A 19526-nucleotide genomic window follows, 5' to 3' on the forward strand; every position below is an offset into this window, starting at 1 on the left:
CACTATGTCTCATCTTAATCCCCATACCGCACAAGTATGATAAGCAAGTGTGATGAATTCTAGATTTCAAAATGTTGCTCCAAACACATTCCTTTGATGTAGCTAAAGTGACGAGATCATATACCAGCTGTAAACATGCATGCAAGGATAGACGTACTTAACGTACTCAACATCCCTAGAGGGTGTGCCGCCTCTGTTAGACGGTCCGGTACACTAGCGGATATCCAATCAATCTGTCTTGGCCTGAAGCATGACAAATCACTCGGTTCATAGGATTCACTTCCCTAGAAGAGGAAGACATAGCACAAAAAGAATCCATACTTGATCACTGTCTCAAATCATTTCCATCTCATGAGATTAATCCGGATTACTCCCGATACTTGAAGTTCTTAGTCCAGTATGCTAGTTTGGATGGAGCTATATGGAATTGAAATAAGATTACCATCGATGATGCTTTCACTTATATGGTAGCTACCGACATAAATGAAAAACGACAATATCGAACCGTGTTCTGCTGATTAAGTGACAACGTAGAACTGATTGGACAACCAAAATTACAATCCAGGTCAAATTCCTTACCAAAGTGTGTTTTGGACCTATTGTTCTTACACTGCCTAAGGTAACCCTATTGTGTTACAAGTGGGAAAGGAAACGTTATGAGATGAATGAAATAGTGCGATATGATGCACGCCTTATGGCGCAAGGTTTATCTCAAACATCCTGTGATTGATAGCAGCATTATGAAATGTGGTTAGTGTTTCTCCATGGGGATATAGATACGGAGATTTACATGTAACTTCCCAAAGAATTACATGAACTGGTTCAAATAGTTCCAAACCATGGAACACTCTCTTAATTCGTTTTGAGGCATTCATTTATGGAATGAAAAATCTGACGGATGTGGTATACCCGTCTACGTGATTATTTGATCAGTCAAGGATATAAATTATGCCCTTGTGTGTTAAACTATGAAGTCTTATTCCGAATTGCTAGAGTTACAGTTTATGTCGTTGACATGCATCTCACTAAGACTCCGAAAGAGCTTGAGAAAACTACCTCGCACCTGAAGATGGAATTTGAGACGAAGGATCTTGGGAAAACTCGTTTATGCCTTGACCTGAAGTTGAAGCATTGTCTTGATGGTATTTTGGTCTACTAGTCGAACTATACCCTTAATATGTCACTTTTAAGTATACCTTTGATCGTCCATACGTTATATGCAAATGAGACCCTTGAAGAATTTATGGAATTCGAAATTCCATATCAAAGTTCAACTTTGCGCTTCGTTGTACTTAGCTCATTGTATTTAGACAGGTTCACTATTGATCTTGGTAAAGATGCAGCACCGCGCCCATTGAATTGGTATTAAAGACATACCATGAAGGTCTTATGAATTTGGGCAAATCAAATCTTGACGTATCTCGAGCGTATCCGACTCTCTGATCCTTGAAATGATGTTTGTCTTGTTTGTTATTGTAACATCTCATATCGACCAACGGAGAGGGGGTGATTTGCCTTATATGTACATGCCCACCTCCTATAGTACGAGGCCTTTTGGGAACTCACTGGCTTTGGGTTCCATCGGAACTCCTAAGTTAAGCGAGTTCGGGCGAGAGCAATCCTAGGATGGGTGACCCACTTGGAAGTTCTCACATGAGTTCCTAGAAACAAAACCGTGAGGGTGTGGCCGGGCCCAAAACGGACAATATCGTGCTATGACGAAGTCAAGACTGGGATGTGATAATTTGGTATCAGAGCCACTCTACCGTGTAGTGCGAGTGTGCCGACAAGGACGTCGAGCCCCTAAGGGTGGTGGATTGTAACATCCCACATCAACCAACGGAAAGGGGGTGATGTGCCTTATATGTACATGCCCATCTCCTATAGCACGAAGTCTTTTGGGAACTCACTGGCTTTGGGTTCCATCGGAACTCCGAAGTTAAGCTAGTTCGGGCAAGAGCAATCCTAGGATGGGTGACCGACCCACTGGGAAGTTCTCACGTGAGTTCCCAAAAACAAAACTGTTAGGGTATGGCCGGGGCTCAAAGCGAACAATATTGTGCTATGATGGAGTCGAGACCGGGATGTGACAATTATGCTGATGCAAGTTAATTATTAAACCCACACAAGGAAAAATCCTCAAATGGTTATGTCTTTAACGTTAGGGATATCGCAATATCTTAGAGATCCACCTCACTTCACTAAGCCACAAGTGAGACATGGTTAGAAGTTTTTGTTGAGTATATTCGAAGTACTTGCAGTGTTTTCATCCATCGTTGAATCTCAACAATGATCCATGAAGATTATGCCGCATTTATCCACCTGACCAAGCGATGATACATCAACAAAGTCAACGCCAAGACATATTGCGTCTACATCAACAAAGTATCAGGATATTGAAGTCATGCAAGCCGATCCTATACAACTTTGCCGACCTCTATACAACGTCACTGCCAAAGTCAACCTTCCAGAAGCTTGTCCAAGGAATTAGTATGTCTAACTATCATATGCAATGCTTGTAGTTTTCATTTGGAAGTTATGTCAAACTCAGAGGGAGTATCCAAAAGTATACTCACTTGATCTTAATATACTTTTTTCCCTACAATTAGGAGCATTTTTCCCACTGGGTTTTTGCTACCTAACTAGGTTTTAACGAAGCACCCATCCTGCGCTAATCATACCCTTGTGAGCTCTTCTACTTACATCCAAAAGACATATAGTTTTGACTTAATGCAACTTCTCACTTTTCTCCTTCGCCTATGGGTTTTTCTCCCACCTTGGGTTTTACCATAGCGAGGTTTTGTGAGTTTTACTTTTTATGCATTATGTTTGTACCATACTTAGGGCCTCCGTATTTAGACCTCGTATAAATACTCAAGGGACTCAAATGTAATTATGTAATAAATGAATGGGCAAATATGTAATAAGTGAGGAGCCCTTATTCTATAAAATGATCCCTCACTCTCCTCATTAAGGGAGGCCAATTCTTAAACCATACCCTCACCCTCTCAGAGCTCTCATCCTCACAGAGAAGCTCTCTCTCTCCCTCTTCAACATCTCAGAGAAATACAATAATCAGTGTGGACGTAACCCAAACATTGGGGTGAACCACGATACATCTTGTGTTATTTACTTTCTTGCAGATTCACGGTAGGATTTACGTTGTTCCAAGACCTCCGGTTTTGTGCATCAACATTTGGCGCCGTCTGTGGGAATCGACACAAAAAACTATGTCGGTTCTATTTCATTTTTTCACTTCCACCATGAATCTGCAAAATCTGCAAAAATCCAACAACCAAAGCTTTCCCTGAAAAACCCAAGGAACCAGTCCACGCTCACCGTCTTCCTTCCTCGTTTCACTTTCTCAAGGCAGGCAAAGTGGGTAGCAGCAACCAATAAGTTAAACCAAAAGGACTGATATTCCAACGCAACAGTAGATAAAAAAAAGCATCTACAACGATGGCCGGGACGATTAGTGCAGAGGAAACTACTGTGAACCTCTCCTTACCCGATCGTGGCACCCCCATTCCTTCCGGCGATCAAACCGTCTGGGCCGACATCTCGCCCCTTCTCGATGCCGCATGTAAAGATCTTCAAGATGGTATGTGCATTAACGGAGATAATTTCAATCTTTTTGCTGCCGTGTCTACTTTAGAGATAATGGACTCGAAGATGGGCAGTTCGAAACTTGGTTTGAGCTCAATGTTGCAGTTCGATTGCAGTGCTTTTGAGATTATCGGTTCTGGGTCCGTATTTAACATCTATAATGCCCATATTCTTAAACCATCAGCTGGTCTTGGCCCTTCTGTCTACAGATGCCCCGCATTCAGATGGAGATCTCTCAGCATGCATCAAGACCAGATCTCTCTCTCACACAAATTCTCTTTCTATCTCCACCAGTTCTTAATGTTATGAACGGATCCTAAAGAGCAAAAGAAGGAGACGGTTTTTGTCCAAAACCAAAAATGTATCAAGACACAGTAGGTTGCAACTTTGACCCAAACTTCATCCCTGAATCTTTGGCAGAGAGCTTGCTCGACCTCAACCCGTTTTCGTCCTCCACTGTGCTCCATTTTTTGAATTGAATCTCTACAACAAAAAATTCTCCGGATCCGATTTGGCAAATTGGGTTTTTTTTTTTCTGGAACACTGCATAAATCCGAATACCAAATGGGTTCGTGTTGTTCGACTCAGAAAAGCTTAGGGCAGATGAGTGATATGGTGGAGCAGAGCAAAGTGGACTACGCCGACGACGCTTCTTCAAAGGCCAAAGACGGCTCCAAACGGTGGAAGAGGAAGAAGCCGGGAGCTGAGAAAGCGGGTTGCGGAGATTTGGGCCATCAGGTTGATATTCCGGGCAGATTGATCGGCAATGGAGGTAGCAAAGTCGCCTGCTTGTATACCCAGCAGGGAAAGAAAATGACCAATCAGGACGCCATGCTTGTCTGGGAGGTCCATTAGTTAGTGGTACTGGTTTTGTCCCAGATGATAAACCAAAATCTGAGTCTTCATCGGAAAGGGCACAACGCCAAAAGAGAAAAGCAAAAGTAATAACCAGGCCGAAAGAGAAATGCAGTGGGAACAAAGTGAAAAGAAAAAGGAAAAGAGAAAAGAAGAAAAGCAAAAGATCTTCCTATTATTATGATTCATTTTGTCTGCTAGGTGAAGAGACAGACAGGTGCGCTGGAAAAGAGAAAAACAAAAGCAAAAGCAGAAAGCAAAAGAAGATAAAAAAAAAAGCAAACATAATTGTGGTGGTGATGGAATTATGGGCATGACCCATTGAGCAGAGAGTCAGATTTATTTTTGAATGATGTAATTTATTTTTCTTATCTTTCGGAGATATATGTATAACCCCATCAGAGGGTAAAAATAAAAAAATAAAATAAAAGGGCAAGCCCAAAATAATGGGCTGCAATGTCATGTGGAGGGCGAAGACCCATATGCCCAAAAGAGTCAGGCCCTATGACTCCAAAATTATTCGGCACCCTGCCGCTATTATCACTAACTAGGTGACCAAAAGTACGCCTAGTATTTCAAAATTATTCAGCACTCTGCAGCTATTATCACCAACTAGGTGATCAAAAGTACGCCCAGTACTCCAAAATTATTCAACATCATGCCGTTATTATCACCAACCAGGTGATCAAAAGTACGTCTAATACTCCAAAATTATACATGAGCATCACTCATGTCAATCATACATAAACATTCATAAGCATCACTCATATCAATCATACATAAACATTCATGACCATAATTCATGTCAACATTCATGAACATCACTCATGTCAACATCCATGAGCATCACTCATGTCAATCAACATAAACATTCATGAGCATCACTCATGTCAATCTAGCTTTAAAAGCTTCACTTATAGAGCTCTAGCTTCAAAAGCTCTAGCTTCAAAAGCTTTATTTACAGAGTTCCAGCTTCAAAAGCTTCATTTACAAAAGCTTTAGCTTTAAAAACTTCATTTACAGAGCTCAAGCTTCAAAAGCTTCATTTACAAAAGCTCAAGCTTCAAAGCTTTACTTGCAAAGCTTCACTTACAAAGCTTTAGTGCAGGGTATACAAATACCGCCTCCAAACAACCGCCACTTCGGCCCATACATGGATTCAATTTGAAGTTTCTAGCCAACAAACTCTATTAACCGAAGACTTGGAGGACTACACTATATACCATATATTGGGCCTCATAAAAAAATACTTGGGGGACTTGGCCCATTATTTATGTATTGAGGAGCGAACCCTTATTTTATAAAAGGGACTCCCTCACTTTCATTAGAAAGCACCCATTATTCATGTACTGAGGAGCAATCCCTTATTTTATAAAATAGACTCTCTCACCTTCATTAGAGAGTATCGCCGCCAGCTGAGCAACCGTCTCGCCGTGAGCATCACTCCTAACCCATCACTTATGTATTGAGGAGCGAACCCTTATTCTATAAAAGGGACTCCCTCACCATCATTAGAGAGCATCAACTCTAGCCTATCATTCATGTATTGAGGAGCGAGCCCTTATTCTATAAAATTGACTCTCTTACCTTCAACGCCACAAGCCGAGCCAACCAAGGCAACACAAGCAAAGCAGCTTTGCAACATGTGCTACTTCTAGTTGAGCATCATTTCAGATTGGGCAACGCCGCATATCGAGTATCAGTTCTAGACGACATCTAGTTACTTTGGCCCACACATAGACTAAATTTCAAGTCTCCAGCCAAAAGACTCTCTTGACTGAAGACTTGGGGGACTACTGTTTGTACCATACTTAAGGTCTCCGTATTTAGACCTCGTATAAATACTCGGGGGACTCAAATGTAATTCTGTAATAAATGAATGGACAAATATGTAATAAGTGAGGAGCCCTTATTCTATAAAATGACCCCTCACTCTCCTCATTAAGGGAGACCAATTCTTAGGTCATACCCTCACCCTCTCAGAGCTCTCATCCTCACAGAGAAGCTCTCTCTCTACCTCTTCAACATCTCAGTGAAATACAATAATCAGTGTAAACGTAACCCAAACATTGGGGTGAACCATGATACATCTTGTGTTATTTACTTTCTTGCATATTCACGGTCGGATTTACGTTGTTCTAAGACCTCCGATTTTGTGCATCAACACATTCTTCTGTTGATTTGAGACTCGTATTCACTCATTATGCCGACGACTTCATCAACTGTACTTACTTCATCGCTAAAAACCTGATGTGCCATTTACTTAAGTATTTACACACTCAAGAGGGAATGTTGCGGTCCTATTAGATTAGAAATGTGATTGTATAAATCCTAATATATCTTGAAATATCTCTTATATTCCTATTAGAAATTAATTACCTATTAAAGAGTTGTAATCTGAAAAGGGTAAGGAATTAACATTCTCACTTGGGTGGAATATAACACACCCATAATTACACATTTCTCTCTTCTCTCTACTATTACCGCACTTTTTTTTCTCTCTTTATGGTCTTCATAATTGTTCAGTAAATTATGCCTTCAACAACTTGAATTTTTTATAAAATATTTATATCAAAAATATTTTCACTGGAGAGAAAATAGTTAAAATATAATATTAGTAAAAAGAAAATTAATTAATTGCAATATGTAATAATTGGGGGAATAACGAAAAGCACGACGTCGTTCGGGTCATAATTTGAAGCGCGAAGCGTGTCAATTTCACCTGAGAGAAGAAATTAAAAGCATCGAATTTCTGGACCGATTTATCAGAAATAAATAGAAAGAAAATCGGCTGAATAAATAATAGAAAAATAAAAGAATTAGGGTTCTTCGTTCTGGTTGTACGAATTTGAACCTTCTTCTTCTTCTTCAATTCCAGCCCAGGTACGCAGCTCCTACAATCCCCTGTTATTTCTTTCCCCAATTTCTGCATTTTTTTCTAGTTTTCGGGAAAAAATATATGATTTTGTACGATGCCGCCTAAAATTTCAATTTTTTTGATACAATCGTTTGCGGCAGAAGCGCAGAGTAGTAAATTTTACTTTTGACTGATTAGTTTACCGCTATACGATTTTCTGTTCTTGCTTCTTGCCCTAATTTTTTTATTTATATTTTTTAGTTTTTCTGTTTTATTTTTTGTTGGATGAGTAGAAATTTTACTGCTTTTGTACTTTTGTACTTAGAAATGAGTGATACCGAAGACAAGGAGGAAACTGGACAAGAATTGCCAGTTGATTCTTTAAATAATGGGAAACCAGAAAATGATCATAACAAGCAGAATAATTCTCCGAATTCTGGAGATTCTGGACCGGTCCAGGAAACCCCGAATCCTGCTGAAAATGGCGAAGCTCTACCCAATAAGACCGACGTGGAGATGACCGCTGATGATAACACCAATGTAGAAGTAGAACCACTGTCCATTTCGCAGCAATCCGATAAGGATTTGCCTCCTCCATCAGTCACAATAAATGGCGGGGACGAACAATTAGTCAATCCAGATATCGAATCCTTAAAGGAGGAGGGCAAACAATTAGTCAAGCCAGATACCGAATCCTTAAAGGATGAAGGCGATCAGTTAGTCAAGCAAGGTACTAAACCCGTAGCTGATGCCAAGAGTGCTGAAGCCCAGGATTTGCCTCAAAGTAATAGTCATGGCTGTGAGGATGGCAACATGGTTTCCACAAGTCTTGCAGAGACTGCTAAACCCACTGTTGGTGTTAAAAATGAAGTTTCTCAAGTGCCGGAGCGGGAATCTGGCGATCCCGTGGAAGAAAGTGGAACTGTGAGTCATAAGGAACCTGTTACCCCTCATGCCGGATCTTCTGATATAAGGGCTGATTCTGGGAGTGGGGAAGAATTGAAGAATAAGGTGGATGAAAAAGATATTACTACACCCAAAAGTAATGGAACCCCAAACTCAAAGGGCATGTTTCTTTTAGATGACAGTGACATGTATGAAGGTAATGGTTCTGGAACAGAAGAGGAGCAATCAGCTTTCATGAAGGAGGTGGAAAATTTCTTTAAGGAGAGGAGCATGGAATTTAAACCTCCTAAGTTTTATGGAGAGGGTTTGAATTGCCTTAAGTAAGTCTATACTTGTCATTTTTACTGGTTCTGTATTGTTTACTAATTATATGAATGCTATTTATTTTGGCTAATGCATTTCAACTTTTTACTGGGATAAGGCTTTGGAGAGGTGTGACAAGATTGGGTGGCTATGATAAGGTGTGGAGTGTGCATTTTTATTCATATAGCTTAGACACTTATATATAATATGAGTTTTCATTTCCAGAATTATAGTGTTTTCTTGTTGGAAGCTCATATATAATCTGTCTGCTTATCGTAGGTGACCTCAAATAAGTTGTGGCGGCAAGTGGGAGAAGCGTTTAGACCTCCAAAGTAAGGAACAATATCTGCTCAACTCCCTTATTATATACATAGTGCAAGCTCCATTACTTGGAGATGTGGAAATTTTTGAAGTGCTGTAGTTTGTGGACATGAACGAAGAAAATCCACCCTCCTTAATTCTCTAATAGATATAATCTATGAACACTGAAATTGGGGGACTTCTTTCGTTGGCAATACGTTGTTGGTCATTTGGTTCTCCTTTGTTATTTGTAAGGGTCAACTTTGTGATGTTTATATCATGACAAAAACTTGAAGTAAAGTTAATGTGTTTCTAGGTGTGAAATTTCTTTAGTTCCTATTTAACCCCCATCATGATTTGCTGTCTTGGAAAGTGGAAAGGGGGTGCTGTGAGGAGTGGATTAAAAAGGTCCAATAATGTTTACCATGTGTTATATGATAGTTATTTTTCTATTTCTGCTGCAGGACATGCACTACGGTTTCATGGACATTTCGAGGTTTCTATGAGAAGGTATGTGTGCACACACTTGGTTGCAAGCTGCATCTTTCTTATAGATTCTCCATAGGTTATAAGTTGCTATGTGTTTGTAATTTCCCACCTGTTCAAATTTGATACTGGATCAAGAATTATGGGATCGGCAACCATAATCGTAGACTCAATTGCCTGCTATGATTGAGCAAATCTGGGTGTGTCCATCTTCTTGGTGGTTGACCATGTGGATATGTGCTTGAGTGGCCTGTGTTGGAAATTAACTATAAAAGCTTCTATTCGAGTCACTTGTGGTCGCCTCAGTATTTTTATAAGTCCATTATGTCAAATCCTCTTTTAACGGTGATTTGTTAAATTTCTTCCTTGGAGTAAAACATAATGTTTATATGTTAGTCATTATTGGTTGTTCTTGTGTGACTTCAGGCACTCCTAGATTATGAAAGGCATAAATTTGGTACTGAACCACCAATCTCTTCCCTGCCAGAGCCTATGAATATCGATAACCAGGTAAGTTGTGATCTTATGACCGGGGATCTTTTGGTAATGTTTTGTGTATTACCGTATTAGATGATTTTGTGGCGTTTATTTGTATCCCTCTTAGGTGGCATGGTGTTTATGCCACTTTGTTCATCTCATGGTAAAAAATGTTTCATTGAATGAAAATGGTATCCATGTACTGCTGAGAACGTATACATTCATTGTTATTCGCATGAAAAATTTCGACACAATGAACTATGGCACGTCAACCTTGAAAATTGGTGCAGTTGGTTGCTCAACAAGGAGTTTCTTCAACGAGCCCAACACTTAATGCATGATTGTGGTAATTAGGCTGCAGGGTCAGGTCGAGCAAGAAGGGATGCTGCAGCACGTGCCATGCAGGGTTGGCACTCACAACGTATCACTGGGAGTGGTGAAGTCAGTGACCCTATCATAAAGGTCTGGAAAGTATAAAGATTTTTGCTCTCATTTTTTTATTTTTCATTCTCTCCATGTAGAAGTTGGTTCTGATATGGTACTACCATCTCTTCTGTTTCTTTAGGATAAAAATGCTATTTCTTTGCAAAAGCGTGAAAAACAGCTTAAAAGCATTGGTATGGCCTCTCAGTGGAACTGGTGTCCTTTGTAATAATATAGTTCTTATATAACTTCTCACCTCAGATTTTGTATGTTGACTTCAGGTTCACTTAAAAGAAAGAAGCCACCTTTTGTGGAGCATGTGGTAAAAGCTGCCCGTGCTAAAGAATCTAAGTTACAGTTGAGATAATGTTCTATTTTTATTTCGTTTGTCTATATCTAATATATCAGGAAATTGTTCAGTGCCAGTACACAGTCGACATGTTATTATAGTGTTAACTTGGCTTTGTTTTGTCTGTTTGGGTAGATTGGATGTAGATGTGGTCGATCTTGGACCTCCAGCGGATTGGGTGAAGATCAATGTGCAGAGAACTGTAAGTTTATCCAATACATGTTTGAACACAAGGAAATTTGCATCTGTGGAATTTTCAAGCACCAACCAGTATAATGAGATGTGTCATTTTTGCAGAAAGATTGTTTTGAGGTCTATGCTTTAGTTCCAGGGCTTCTCCGTGAGGAGGTAAGTATACACGTTCCTGAATCTGTCGCTCTCCTTCCTTTTGCTTTGCTACTGTTCGATTCTTTGCATTCTTATAGAGATCATTTGAATGTTCTTTTAGAAGACATGTATGCAATCGTTTCTTTTTGTTATGTTCTTATTAAGGTGGGAATGGCAGTAAATCATAAGCCACGTTGTAAAAACAGGAAGTAGCATCCTTGAAAGATGTTCAGACAAATTTTGGGCCCCTTAAATTATGCCTTGGTAGAGTATGTACATGTTTGCATATCAAGGCATCTATTATCAGTTTTTGGATTTTGTACTCAAGAAAAGGGAAAAAGCTTTAGAATCTAAAATTGAGCTGAGAAGTCCTGCTTGATATTTGTTTGATGTGTAAAATATTAGGTTTCTGTTTCAGTAATTACATAATTTACATTGCTTATCCTATTCTTCTGGAAATCAATCCTCAGGTGCGTGTTCAATCAGATCCAGCTGGGCGACTGGTTATAAGTGGAGAACCTGAGCATCCTGATAATCCATGGGGTGTCACATCTTTCAAAAAGGTGCGTTTCTTTTTCTTTCCGCTCTAAGGTGTTATGAAATGTGTGACAGAAACTACGTTTTGTTAGTGAATGGTTTACAGAATATTTAGTCGGCTAGCAGTGTGGTGTAATAACTTTAATCAGATACGGCCATGTGGAAAAATTACTAATCTAAGAATATTCCAGTATTAAAAAACCAGATGAGAAACTTGTCAGATTCGGAAGTAAAGAAAACCAATCAGATTTCTTTGATGATATGTCGAAATTGTTATGAGATTCTCTTTAATCAAAAATGGAACAGCACAGCATATGCTTGACTTGAAGAGTAGAGTGTTTCTTCTACATGAATAACAGAACAGTTACAAGAAAGATGGGGAAACTCTAGGGCTGGTGGAGTAACAATATAAGAAATGCGTCTTTGGAGGAAAAATTCGAATGTCTCCAACTTGCTTCGAAAGTTGGCACCGTGGCTACTCTGTCTAATGTTAAACAAACCACGGTCATAAAGATCGGACTTCATATCTTTCACTTTAGCTTTCTTGACATGTTACAGGATTAAACATTTTTAAACAGCAAAGGTGATTGATATGGTATTTGGCTTCGTGAACAGGTTGTCACCTTACCATCAAGAATTGATCCACACCAGACATCAGCTGTGGTCACCCTGCACGGGCAGTTGTTTGTTCGTGTTCCGTTTGAGCAGTCGGATCAGTAGCATTTCGTGATGCCTGTCCATTCTTGACCATCAGGCTCTTCTGTAGAAAGTAGACAGACTCTAGCAACCGTAATCAGGCCAAGTTAGCTAGTTTAGTAATAGTTGGTTATAATCCACTAGGTCAGTACAGGATATAACCTAACCGTTGTACTTATTTACCAACATGTTCGGTTAAACCATTGATGTTACATGGCTAGGAATCCTCTTCTTCATTCATTTTCTTGAAGGTGTAATATTATTTCGGGAAGATATGCGTTGAGCGCTCATGTTCGGCCGACTGCTATGTCGAATTTGTGCTCTTCAGATCAATCGTATCTAAGTTTTTAAAGATGAAAGATGAAGATAAATAACAGATTAATGAGTGTCACAGCCAAAAAAGAATAATGATTACCATAAGACTGCCCCATTTGAAGATAATTGTACATTTTGAAAGGGCATTTCGCAAGGCAAAAGAAAATGCATTCCGTAAATTTGAGTAACACAGCAAAATCATGAACGGGTTGTAAAACTGGCGATCGACATCATACGAAAGACGGAAACAGGTGACCGAGGACCTTCACGGGCTAGTCGCCATCGATGCCAAGTCCAACTCTTCATCGGAATCAATCACTTCTTCGAAGTTGTAAAAGGGGTTTGCCTGCAATGGAAGCTCCAAGTAAGAACGAAAATATTTTATACACGAACATTCGACTCGAAAGCGAAACTAAAAACTACCTTTGGTCTTGGAGTGATTGCTTCAAAGCTATGAAATACAGGATTATCGAAGTTCGGGGGTTCTAGAACAATGTAAGCCCCTTTATTTCTGTACCTCTCTTCTGTCCCCTGAGTAACAGAAAACAAAAAAAAAGAAAAAACAAAGTGATATTAATTGATATGAAAACATTAGCGTGTTGGTACGAGTCAGGTTCTAATGTCCCGTGACAACGAAAGCACAATATAATAAACTCGAAGACTCAATCAAGAGTTAAGAAAGGATCACAGCACAACTCAATGGAGATGGAAGAGTTAAACGAATAATCAATAGCCATACATTTCAACACGCGAAAGCACGTTTCACATGCTGTGTGACATACACAAAAGCACCATTTTGAATGAGATGTTTAACAGCACCCAATCTACTTTAAAAGAGGATGGATCTTAGAAGGAAACATGTAAAACCCCATCAAAACAATCATACATGCATCAAGTAAACTTTGCAGCGCAATTTGGCAAAGGAAAACCGTATACTGCCAACAGCCAATAAATGAACAGTTATGCCAAGAATTCACTAAAAACTGAGTTAATGAACACCGATCTCAAGGGATCCTACACAAACCTGGAATTGTGGGTAGTCTGGAGCACTAAACAAAGTAATGAGCTTCCCGGACTCCACAATGTGATCTATGGTGTACCCGTTATCCATTCCACCAAGACCTGGCCGCTTTTCCCGCGCATCTGGGCCTTCATGCGATCTGATAATCAACTGTCGTTTTAACAATATAGAATAACCCAAATCTTAGTATTGCATCTCGATTATGATTGCTATTCATGCAAATACAACATAGGTAAACGAAACAAGACAGTAGATATAAATCATCACATGCTTACTGCAGGAGAGGAACATAAAGTGCAACAGCCTCTCTGCAGTACCGAAACATTACAGCTGCTAGTCATTTTCAAAAGAGAATTAAAACTTGTGTATTTTCTTTCTTAACTAGTAAAATTTTAACAAAAGACATAGTCGAACCCCACCAACCATCTACCTATTGAACCAAGGCCAGGGTGGTTAAAATTTATCAAAGCAAAAACAAACCCATAAGCACCTCCATATTCATTCACAAGCCTTCATAACTAAGCCTTAACTGTCATCATGTAACTAGGACATACAAAAATACTCGGTGGTAATAACCTATTTGTCATCAACACTATATTAGGGTTGCAAATTGATCATCGGGCTGATATTATTTCCACTAACCACTTTAACATGGCTAGTAAATGCGAAGTTAACGTGTTTCCTACCCCTTGCCACCGCATTTGAATATAAATGTTACCCTAAATTCAAATTCTCAAAAGGATAAATAGTTATTGGCTAATTGCTATCCAGCCATCACCGCACTTGGAACCCAGCAGTACCAAAATTAAATTAAAAGCTTTGTTCCAAAAAAAGAAACGTGATTTGTCTCGATTTGTCTCTAGATTACAATTGAAGTATGCAATGCTTTCAGTCGTATTACGTTATCAATTGAAGCATCACTTAACAACGAACAAGAAGCAGTTCACCATGAAGCAAACAAGAAAAAGCATACTCTTAAAAATCAAAGTATCAACATTATATCCTAAAACGAATATTTTTCCATAAGTACCGTGTAAGTAAACTAACACTCAATTGCCTAAGACTAGAAATGTAGATTCCAAATCTTGCTATTACCTTGAGTTGAAATTTCTTGAGAAAATCCTCAGTGCAGTCAGGACCCCAAAGCAGACCAATGCCTCTCTCTTTATTCGGAGAAAGACCGGGCTTCATTGAGGGATCCGACCACAGCACATCACCAGGAATCAAGTTCGAACCTTCCCACGGAGGATCAAGAACCGATCTTCGAGCCTTATTTAATTCTTCAAAGGATCCAAGAGACAATGTACTACTGGGTTCAGGATTGAAAGCTATCCTCCTATTCTTCTTTCCTTTCGATCTCTTGGGGGTGGCCGGCGTGCTGCGAAACAGCCCGCCATGAGCAGTATATACATATTTACCAACCATAGAGGTCAAGGGAAGACCTTCAAAGCACCCAAGACATTTTCGGTACACATGCTTCCCTTTATCTCCATACTTTGTCAGTACTTCCTTCTCGAATCCGTAAACCGAAGTGCAGTATTTCGATTCGTGGTTTCCTCTTAAAAGATAAACACTTCTGGGCAAAAACACCTTCCAAGCTAACAAAATTAAGAAGCTTTCTAGACCCCAAGCCCCTCTGTCAACGTAATCGCCATTGAAGACAAAAAATCGGTTTTCTGATGGAAACCCAGCATCGTTTAAAAGAAAAAGGAGGTCGTGCAGCTGACCGTGAAGGTCACCGACGACCACCACGGTAGATTCCGGGCCTAACTGATCGACAGCGACGCAATTGGACTCTTTGTGGAGAATCTTGGATGCGCAGAGGACCAAGCTATCGAAAACCTCTACGGGAAACACGTCGGGCAACTGGGTCGGGTCCAGATTTCTGGATGCCCAATCAAAAACGGACATGAGGTTCCGAATCCATTCGAGACTGAGCTTTCCGTCGGCCGGCCAGCCCACTGGGGCTTCCGGATTAGGCCCCGGCGGTGATGGGTTGTTTTCGGATTCGGAGTTGGGGACGGCGGAAGACGCCGAATCGGAGACCGGCGGCGGTGCTGCTGCTAATACTTCTGCAACTTCTTGAGATGCAGATGGAGCAGCAGCCGCCGCTGCAATCTCTGCATCTGAATTGCTTGACATCTTTGACCAAACCCTAAAAAAATACGAATTAAATGTGAATGTTTATGAATTTATATACATGAATTCATCTGGGAATTTTGCAGAATACATAGTAATACAGAGTGTAATTCTAATTGTTGCTTCAGTTTATACACGTATTAATTTTGATTAATATGTCAATTTTTTAAATTTAAATTATTGTTTGGGAAGTGCAATAGTCACTTCTCCTTCAATTACTCACGAATCTGGATCCTCGTCGGATCCTCTTTGTGAGAATTGTGAGGATCCGTTCATCATGTTCGTTCATTGTATATTATGCGGTTATAAATCATTTTAAATATTTTTTTTAAAATTAAACGTAAATAATATCTGATAAAAACTGATCACATAATATACGATGAACGGATACTATTTATAAATTCTCCGGATCTTCACCGGAACCATTCGAAGAAAATCATGTTGGATTATTCACAGCTAATTTGTCATAAAAGAATTAATTGCCGCGTCAGTGCTGGCCCTAGTTGAAGCAAAAGTGAAACGTCCAAACTTTGCTGAGTTGGTATTTGGTATTGTACATCCAATTATGCGTCATTTGCTACTTTGTGATAACGTTTTCTGTCAATAATATAATGTTATGTATATTTACGTTTTTATATAATATTGTATTACTAGTTTAGAATGGCATTATGTTTAAGTTGACGTGCAAATCTTACTCATGATTTAAGGTATAATAATGTTTTGTGTGTCTATTTTTTTTTTCTAGGATAAGATGTTTTATTCAAAATAATATAAGATCATACAAAAAATAACGCAAAACAACATAGTCCAATGCCCGTGCTTGAAAATCAAGAAGCAAAAGTATCATTCATTTTCTATGTATTTTGAAAATGTTTGTACATGACTTAAAGTTATAAATGTTACATAATTGGTCCTTTAGTACATCAAATTAATTATAATCTTCCATTCGTTCAAAGTATTAAATTAAAGGTTAGTTCTTATACATGAGGTGAGGTTACATGAACATTGTATAAATTTTACGTATGTCAACTTTCATTTCTCGGTCCTTTGGTACTTCTATAAGGTTAAGATTTTCTTTCCTAAAAAACAACTTACTTATTGTGACAAGACTTTGTTTTTTGGTCAACCGTAAGACATTTGTTAAAGTGTGAGCAACTGATTACTTCGTTAAACAAACAACAAAAGTCAACTTACCGATGATGGAAGGATTCAAAAATTTAATCGGACATCAACTTTTGAAACATAGGCCCAAGACAGGCCCTAATGGTCAGATTCATTGGACTCAAACGATTCTTGAAACCCAAGAAAAAATATGTAACCCTGTATAACTTCTAGGGTGCGTTTGTTGCACCAGACTATCTCAGACTGGACTAACTTTAGGGACTAAGCTTGATTGGCTTGGCTTGGACTAAGCAGGATAAGAATAGTGAAGTGTTTGGTACAATACTGGACTAAACTATAGACTAAAATATTTTAGGTCTCAAATCGTTTTTTTTTTTTTCATTTTTAGGTCTCAAATCGTTTTTTTTTTTTCATTTTTAATCCACACTTACTTAACAAAAGAAAAACTAAAAACTCAGTTTCCAAAAAATAAAAACTAGAGTAAATTGTACAAATGGTCCCTCAACTTTAATCAAATTGGAGCAATGGTCCCTCAACTAAAAATCCATTACCATTGGTCCCTCAACTTATCAAAATGTGTAGCTATAGTCCTTTTTATCAATTTTGTCAAAATAAGCTATGTTGGAATGACCATTTATATAATTAGGGTTCATTAACTCATCAAAGTGTATAATTATGGTTCTTTTTGTCAACTATGTCAAAAAATTTGTCAAAACGAGTTATATTGGAAGGACCATTGCTACAAGTGGGTTAAAGTTAAAGGACCATTTCTCCACTTGAATTAAAGTTCAGGGACCAATGGTAATGGATTTTTAGTTGAGGGACCATAGCTGCACGTTTTGATAAGTTGAGGGACCAAAGGTAATGGATTTTTAGTTGAGGGACCATTGCTCCAATTTGATTAAAGTTGAGGGACCATTTGTACAATTTACTCTAAAAACTAAAAACTAATAAAATAAATAAATAATAAAAGATCAAATCTAGTAGAACACCACCGTTTTATCCTCTCTCTCCTCCAAAATTGACGAAATCGGAATTTGACAATTTGTTCCATCATCTTCAATCTTCATCTGGGTAGTGCTCTTTCAACCCTCCCATGCGCCGACCCACTCACCCATCAGAAATAGGACACAATTGTCAAGCTACCAAGGCCAAGCTTCAACAAGAGCTTTGAAATTCTTTTATCGGAATTTCTTGACTGCATCCAATGGGCACAACATCAGCATGGAAAAAAAGGGACAGCCAAAAGGTTCTTCTTCAATTCAAGAGAAATAATTATCAATTTTTAAGGCAAATTGACTAAGTTCATGAGCAGCTCTAATTACCAAGTTCATCCCCCAATTCCCATATTGATCCGAGAGAGAAAGGAGACTTGTTCTGGAAGCTCATCACAGGATCAATAGCTTTGACGAAGAACAACGGTTCGCTCCCACCAATTCACGCGAAGGAGACGGCGAGGGAAGCAGCGTATTGAGGTTCTTAGCAATCCCATGCTTTTTGGTCGGACTAATTAGGATGACTTAACGAGGCTGGTAGTCCATGTGAGTCCGGGCTAGTCCCATTTAACTTAGTCCATGACCATGCCAAACGTGGGTTATTAGTCTTAGCTAGTCCAGTCCTAGCTAAGGAGGTCAAACAAACGAGCCCCTAAGGCCTAAACTTGGACTAATGAATAAGTGACCCTTATTGGCCAATTTTGTTTTTTTTCTCTCCATTTTTTTTACATCGATATATCCACTATAAAAATGAGAGCTTTGAGCTAAATCACATAGAAGTAAGCCATAATAATTTGATTCAAATTTGGCATCGATCACTAGACCATATTATTAAATATCACATTCCTCTTCGATGCTAGTGTCGTACACTTTTCCCCCTTTTTTTTAAGTTTAAATAATTCATAGGTTTTTTTATAAAAAAAAAAAAAAAAAAAAAGAAGGTTGAATGAAACTACCGTTGATAGATACTTGAATCTTTAATTATTTTTAACCACGCTCCCTGAAACTCCATTTTGATCTCACTTTGCTCTCTCTATAATTCAAACGTCAACACTTTACTCTTTGAAACTCCAAATTTGTTCCACTTTGACCTTTGGACTCTCTCTTTTCCTTGAAACTTATAGGTCACATTCTAAAACATATGTGAGATCCAATACCCATGAAGACTATGTCATATTTGCAATAAATTCGATGCGTTTACATTAAACAATTAGAGAATATTAAGTTTATATAAAATTGAAGAGGTGAAAACAAAAATTAAATTGATTAGCCTAGTGCACTCAAATCAAACCTACATAAGAATTAACAGATATAAGGCAATGTATAGCAAGTTTTGAGTTTTATAGAGACAAATTTTGAGTTTCAGGGGGTAAAATATGATCAAAATCAAGTACAAGGGGCAAAGTGGAGTGTACTTTGAGTTTCAGAGAGTAAAGTGACGACTTTTGAGTTATAGAGAGTAAAGTGAAATTAAAATCAAATTTCAGAACCATAGCTAAAAATAAGCCTTAAAGCAATTCTATATAAATAAATAAAAGGCGTTAATCTTCATTAACATACATAAGCTTGAGCCACCATTACTTAAATGATATTTAGACATGTAGTTTTATATAAGATATGAGACATATTTAATCGAGTAAATTTTCTATTGGTCTTCCCACCTAACCTAATTAAAATCCGAAAATATCCAAATCAAATTACTCAAGAATAATCATGCATAACAAGTCTTCTCAATGTTAGAATTGTCTTGTAATTAAAAAATTGTGACCAAATAAAACACATGTACTTGTTTTATTAGTTTTCATTTTTCCT

General features: G+C 38.5%; 2 protein-coding genes across 2 annotated transcripts; one reads left to right on the plus strand and one right to left on the minus strand.

The window, feature by feature from the left end:
• The first annotated feature begins 7176 nt into the window (after positions 1-7176).
• Positions 7177-12481, plus strand: LOC126605138 (AT-rich interactive domain-containing protein 6-like). Its single transcript, XM_050272505.1, has 13 exons — positions 7177-7344; positions 7644-8544; positions 8646-8685; positions 8807-8859; positions 9292-9337; positions 9740-9823; positions 10145-10252; positions 10356-10407; positions 10495-10570; positions 10698-10764; positions 10860-10910; positions 11360-11452; positions 12042-12481. Exons 2-13 carry the CDS (start codon positions 7646-7648, stop codon positions 12144-12146), a joined length of 1674 nt encoding a protein of 557 aa, XP_050128462.1. The 5' UTR covers positions 7177-7344; positions 7644-7645; the 3' UTR covers positions 12147-12481.
• On the minus strand, positions 12467-15813 carry LOC126605139 (serine/threonine-protein phosphatase 7-like). The gene is made up of 4 exons (XM_050272506.1): positions 14554-15813; positions 13462-13608; positions 12861-12968; positions 12467-12783 (listed from the first exon to the last, which is right to left on the minus strand). Exons 1-4 carry the CDS (start codon positions 15598-15600, stop codon positions 12703-12705), a joined length of 1383 nt encoding a protein of 460 aa, XP_050128463.1. The 5' UTR covers positions 15601-15813; the 3' UTR covers positions 12467-12702.
• Positions 15814-19526: the final 3713 nt, after the last annotated feature.

The sequence above is a fragment of the Malus sylvestris genome, chromosome 15 (assembly GCF_916048215.2).
Source record: "Malus sylvestris chromosome 15, drMalSylv7.2, whole genome shotgun sequence".
Taxonomy (NCBI): domain Eukaryota; kingdom Viridiplantae; phylum Streptophyta; class Magnoliopsida; order Rosales; family Rosaceae; genus Malus; species Malus sylvestris.

Coding starts and splice junctions, on each gene's coding strand:
- LOC126605138 (XM_050272505.1), top strand. CDS start 7,646: ATGAGTGATACCGAAGACAAGGAGGAAACTGGACAAGAATTGCCAGTT. Junction 8,545..8,645: donor GAGGGTTTGAATTGCCTTAA/GTAAGTCTATAC, acceptor TACTGGGATAAG/GCTTTGGAGAGGTGTGACAA. Junction 10,911..11,359: donor CAGGGCTTCTCCGTGAGGAG/GTAAGTATACAC, acceptor ATCAATCCTCAG/GTGCGTGTTCAATCAGATCC.
- LOC126605139 (XM_050272506.1), bottom strand. CDS start 15,600: ATGTCAAGCAATTCAGATGCAGAGATTGCAGCGGCGGCTGCTGCTCCA. Junction 13,609..14,553: donor TCAAGAAATTTCAACTCAAG/GTAATAGCAAGA, acceptor TTAAAACGACAG/TTGATTATCAGATCGCATGA. Junction 12,969..13,461: donor CAGACTACCCACAATTCCAG/GTTTGTGTAGGA, acceptor TCTGTTACTCAG/GGGACAGAAGAGAGGTACAG.